The sequence below is a fragment of the Uranotaenia lowii genome, chromosome 3, assembly GCF_029784155.1.
Source record: "Uranotaenia lowii strain MFRU-FL chromosome 3, ASM2978415v1, whole genome shotgun sequence".
Classification (NCBI taxonomy): Eukaryota; Metazoa; Arthropoda; class Insecta; order Diptera; family Culicidae; genus Uranotaenia; species Uranotaenia lowii.
The window spans coordinates 346,629,057-346,635,056 of record NC_073693.1 but is presented as its reverse complement, the minus strand read 5'-3'; the positions used below and the strand labels follow the sequence as shown (position 1 = coordinate 346,635,056).

Sequence of the window (6,000 nt, the reverse complement as noted above, 5' to 3'; positions counted from 1 at the left end):
CATTTGAGGACAAATTTTAATGGTTAAAACTGGCATCATAATGTCATTTTACCTAAATTTGTACTGCGACCCAAGTTTCATGATAATGACCAGAAATTGCAACAGATATTAATGAAGACTTGAAACCAGGTCGTAATCATGTTAACTATACAAGCTTTTCAAAATGGTATGGAAGTCGAGAACAATTTGTCGTAATCCTTAATTTTGCGAGCTGAACTTAACAGCTAAAGAGAAACATTGATCTGTATGGACTGTTTCCAAGATCCCATAGAAGAATATTCAATCAACCATGCACTGCAGAGTCCGTTTACTTCGATGTCTGTTTTAGTGAAATACCACTTTAACTTCTTTATACTTCTTTCCTAGTCGAATCGAAGTCTTCTGGCTGTGGCTATACCGCTATATGGCTCTCTAAACTATTCTGTTCTTGTTATATAACGATATAAACCCAACAGCTCTGCATTATAATTTTAAGTTCCTGACACGTTGTAGAATGCGTATAACTGTCAGCGTCAAGATGATATGATTGAGATCTCTACGGGTTCTTCAGATCATGTCGTAATGTTAACAATTCCAATTGTTTCTCACACTATTGACCGGCTTTTGAAAGCTTTCATAGACTATTTTAAGACGGGAAATGAAGTCGGGGTTAACGATCGATGCAATCAGAGGTTACACTGTTCAGCGGAGAAATGTTTTAAAAATATCGACCAGAAGAATGACAACTGAATCAGTCGGGACACCCTTCTGACCGAGAAACAATGAACCAAACACTTGGGAAAAGAACTTTCGGAACTTTGAAAACCAAAAACAAAGAAACTGATATGACTTAATAATCGTTTATTGATATTTATTAGTATTGATATTGTTTAAGGTTTTTTCATGGGTGTTATTATTTGTTATTTTTATAATAGATATTGTATATAAAATATTCTGCTTACCGACTAATAAAAACAAGAAACAATATTGTTTTCCTATCCGATCGCCTAAACAATACATACACAATCGTGCCCGCATTTGTTGTTGTTGTTTTTTAAACAAGTTATAACTGATCTTCAAAATGATTTTTTTTTTGTTTGAAACGTTCTCTCTCCGATCAACAGATTTAAACAGTTTCCAATAAAAGTAGTAAGTAGTTTTTCACCAAAAAGAAATTTCTAAAGTTTTAGAGTCAACTGAATGGAATGTTTCTTTTTCCGGGGGAAGCTTTGCAAAAAAAACCGAATGGCGCGGAGATAGGCATTTTCTAAAAGATTACAATCAACTGCTATCACTCGAAAACAGTGTAAGCTGACCAATAGAAGACACATAAACAATTTTGTTTTCATAATATTTGAAACGAAAAAAAAGGTTACCCAAATGTGGGACAAGAAACATACATTGTACATTTGTTTGTATACAATGACAATAATTACAATAGCGATTATGCGTAGATGATCTTACAGATTACAAAATGTATAGTAACTCTTTTGAATAGTCTTACAGCTGTACATGATGATGCAATAGTTAACTAAAACGGGTGACCTAACATTCTAAGCAGCAGTCTTCAATCAATCGAAATAAAGCTCAATCTCAACGGTTTTTTTTTTTCTTTCTAGCTTATATTAATTTTTTTTTAACATGATAATGTAGATTCTGATCGATGTCGACCGAGAGGGGTAATTTTATTTAGCTCAGTAGAAGAAAGAGCAAAGCTTAACATCCAGATTGCAAAAGTTGGTGCAACACTGCGTTTTTCCAATAGAATATCAATTTTGTAAGTAAATATTTTCCTCAAGCGTGTGTTGAAACGGTATTTTAGATACGGTAATAATATCCATCTTTAAACTATTGTGTGATTATGTTTCTTAGACTTTCCTCCATAATTTGAAGTTTGAATGCAAATCCAAATGCGTTGCAATGGTTTGGTCTCTGATTTATTTATTTTTCAGCTTCATTTCAATCACAGTTAAACAAACGCGCTTAGCCAATATAAGTATGAATATAGAGATGGTGTTTTGCTCATCGTCATTCGCCAGTTCAAAACCGCGTTTCTGCCAATGAGTTTCGTTCAATGAGACACACACAAAACATCAATACACAGCACAGGACGTTTCCAGATCTCTCATAAGGTTGATTATTTTTTTCTGATTTATAATAAGACATTTTTCCGTTTATTCGATATTGGTGTACGGTTTTTAATATCAAATCCCTTTTAAATCAGGTCGATTGAGTAGAATTGTATATATAGTGTACCCTTTGTTTCCAATTTGCCTTCTGAACATCTAATTTAAATCTATGTATATTTAGCACATATCACAGATTTGGATTAGATCAATTTAAGTATTGTATATCCCGTTGTGTTTTGCGTTTTTCACTGTGGTTTTTAGAATTTTCGTCCACTATGCAGCGCGTCTCGGCACAGTCCAAACCGGATTTCGGTTTGTGATCCAGTAGAAGCGGTTACGTAAGCTTCCAATTTTTATTTCTGCCAACTTTCCTGCATTCAATATTGCCAATCGCAACATAAAATACAACTATAAGCGCGATGTATCGGTTAGATTTGAGCAACTAAGCGAATCAGTGATGGATATTTCTATCTACAGATATTGATGTTGTATATCTCTTCAGTGTGTGTTTGGCTCCACAAATAATTTTCTACTTAACGAAAAGTAAAATTTTTCTTACCATTATTGACCGGTTATTCGTTGTAATTTTGCGTGAGCTAGAACCTAAGTTAACAAACTCCCCTAACTGCTGCTTCCTAAGCTACATTCAGTTATCGAAAAAAAAAACTTATATTTGACGAAACCCGATAATTCTAAAATGAAACATTGTGCATCCTCTCAATGGGGTAAACAAAACGTATATCCACCGGTTTCGCTCCAACCATTTCCGTTCAAAGTTTATTAATACATAGTTGTTGTTGTTAAATGGCACCCGTTTTTCCTGGATGATGGTTTTGCTGATGGTTGTTGGTCATTTAGATAAAACTTACAGAGTTAACAATACCCGATAAGATCTACACCGCTGCCGTACACTGTGAATGACTGTGTGCCGCCACTCGACTGACATCCCGAAGGGTCAAAAAGTTACCTCGGGGCGCTGAGAGTGCCACGCCTGGTTCGAGCCCTCCCACTGTGCCGGTGCGGAACGCTGGCACGGTGCGGAAGCGGAGGTTTGGAAGTGATGTGCAACACACTGTCCGACAGCACTAGCTCCCCGTCCCCATCTTCGTCGCCCTGTTCCTCCTCGTCATCCTGTAGATCCGTATCGGGGTCCGGAGGTTGACTACTGGTTTTCGATGTGCCTTCTCATGACCGTCCGTCGGAAGACTTGCTCTTCCGCAACGATTTTCGCAACTTATCGACCAATCGGATGTGGAACTTGTTCAAACTGCTTTGACTTCCGGAGGAAGCCGGCTTCGGTGGACTGCTTCCGGTGCTGGCCTTCGTCGGACTTGTAATCAGCGAACTCTGCGAATTGCGGGACGAGGTCCGGGAATATTGTGGCCGTGCCAAATGAGACATATACATCGGATGGCTGCGATGACGAGCCGGCGATCCAGCAGCAAATTCATTTCCAGGCGACGTCGACAAACTGGGACAGTCTGATCTAGAACTTTCCGACACTTTCCGGGAGCGGCACGCACTCTGATTGGAACATTCAGAGACACGCCGCTGACGACCCTTGTATATGTCGAACTCATTCTTCATCACTGGCATCATGAAAGCCATCTTTCTCGACTGTTTCTTCACTTCACTTTCCTCCGATAAACGTTTAGTAAAATTCAATTAAAGCTATCGATTTTTTCGATGTACACAAACTTGTTCGGCTTCAACAAAACCGTAAGCACGAGCGTTTTTTCACGTAGGTATCCAACGATGCTTTTCACGGCATACACCAATACTCGAAAAATCGATATTCAGCGTACGGCAAAATTTTCCGCCAGTCACACAATTTTTCTTACGACAATCGTAGTCGGCTATGCACTCTACACACTCCGACTTGGATGGAAAAAATAACCTTTTGCAATATCCGAGCGATCGCTATCGATGGAAGAAAAAACCGAAAACCGGAATCCAGTAGGTTGGTATCTTTTCACTTGCGAGAAAAAGTTGCTTTGAAAATTAGGCCTGCCCGCGGTCGTCGGTTTGGTTTCCGTTTTTGCTTTCGCGATCCGTACTCGTTGCCGTTTCAAGACTGATTGAGTGAACGCGGGCCGATGCAGTTGCTTTTAACGATTTTCTTTCGGCCGATGACACCGGCGCGGCGCCGTGCCGGTGTATGGTGTTCATTCTTAACCGTTAGCCGTTGCGTACACTGGTGTTCGTTTGATGTGCTGTTCAAATTTTCATACTGGCATTCATTTTCAGAAAGACTTGGATGCATACAAAACACGTGTTCAACTTTTTCCGCTACTTAGAAAATGTTGATTGGTTTTCTGTATTACATGATTTGAACGTTATGATTTCGAATCAGTCTAAAGATTGCCTATCGTCTAGCTTTGATGATTTATACCTTCATACCTACATAATCTTCTCTTGTCATTTTTTTTTCGTAATTTCTTGTCGTTTTTTTTGCATTTTTCTGTTTAGTGTAAATTTAGTTATTTCGTCATTTATTCCTTTTTTCAAATTTGTCAATTTTATGTATTCCGTAAATTTTGTTAATTTGGTATTTTGATGAATTATGTCAATTTGGTTTTTAAAGTCCTTTTTTGTCTTCAGATCATTTCGGTTTATAAAACTTTGATTTTTGTGATTTATTCAATTGCTGTTCGCTTGTGTCATTTTGGCAAATTTGTGGTTTTTAATTATCGTGTTCTATGTTCATTTTTGTAATTTTTATTCTGAATATTTTTTGTCATTTAAGAAATTCTTGTAATTTTTGTCATTTTTGTAGGGGAGATCGGGGTATCATGCGCCAGTTTTTTTATTTGCTCTATATAACCTCTATATTATAAAGGATAAAACGAAAAATTTATTGTGGTTTTGTACATTTCTAACGTATCATTTGGCTATTTCTTTTATTTTTTATTTAATTTATTTCCTCTGGTTCTCGCTGATTTAAAAAAAAAATCTTGGTATTGAACTATAAGAGGAATTGAGGGCCACGAAATCGAAAATGACAAAATAACTTGCAAAGTTTATGAGATGACCCAACCCTGTAATTTACACAATTCATTTAATTAATTTAAAGCAATTGCAAGTGAAGACATCAAAAATAAATAGTTGTGTATATGATAGATAAATCAAAAACCTAGATCGCGAACGTTTTGGTAAAATTACTTGCAAAAGATTTATGTTCGTCTCTCTCGTATTGAATGGAATTGAAAGAATATTTTTCATAACTTTATATTTGGCATAAGAACTTAACGGATAGGAAAATTTATTTTTAGTTATGATTGTGTATAAAAACACCGGTGGCCCGAGATACCCCACATTATGTGTCCCATGATGCCATGTCCATAAATTTTGTAGTTCTTAAATATTTGGTCATTTTTATGAAATTTTTGTATTATTATTTTATAAATTTTTGTGAATTTTGTGATTTTTGTAGTTGTTGTCATTTTTGTATTTTTGTCATTTTTGTAATTTTTAAAAACTTTTGTAATAATTGTATTAATAATAAAATTTGTCAGTTTTGAATTTTTTTTAATTTTTGTCATTTTGTCATTTTTGTAATTTTTGTAATTTTTGTTATTTTTGTAATTTTTGTAATTTTGGTAATTTTTGTAATTTTTGTAATTTTTGTAATTTTTGTAATTTTTGTAATTTTTGTAATTTTTGTAATTTTTGTAATTTTTGTAATTTTTGTAATTTTTGTAATTTTTGTAATTTTTGTCATTTTTGTAATTTTTGTAATTTTTGTAATTTTTGTAATTTTTGTAATTTTTGTAATTTTTGTAATTTCTGTAATTTTTGTAATTTTTTGTAATTTTTGTGATTTTTGTAATTTTTGTAATTTTTGTAATTTTTGTAATTTTTGAAATTTTTGTAATTTTTGAAATTTTTGTAA

General features: G+C 34.8%; 1 protein-coding gene across 1 annotated transcript; it reads right to left on the bottom strand.

Moving 5' to 3' along the window:
* Nucleotides 1-820: 820 nt before the first annotated feature.
* On the bottom strand, nt 821-4,176 carry LOC129754414 (uncharacterized). Its single transcript, XM_055750477.1, has one exon. The coding sequence runs from the start codon at nt 3,714-3,716 to the stop codon at nt 3,294-3,296; it is 423 nt and encodes a 140-aa protein (XP_055606452.1). The 5' UTR covers nt 3,717-4,176; the 3' UTR covers nt 821-3,293.
* Between the last annotated feature and the right edge of the window lie 1,824 nt (nt 4,177-6,000).

Excerpts from the sequence above, each read along its gene's own strand:
- LOC129754414 (XM_055750477.1), bottom strand. The coding sequence starts at position 3,716 with ATGGCTTTCATGATGCCAGTGATGAAGAATGAGTTCGACATATACAAG.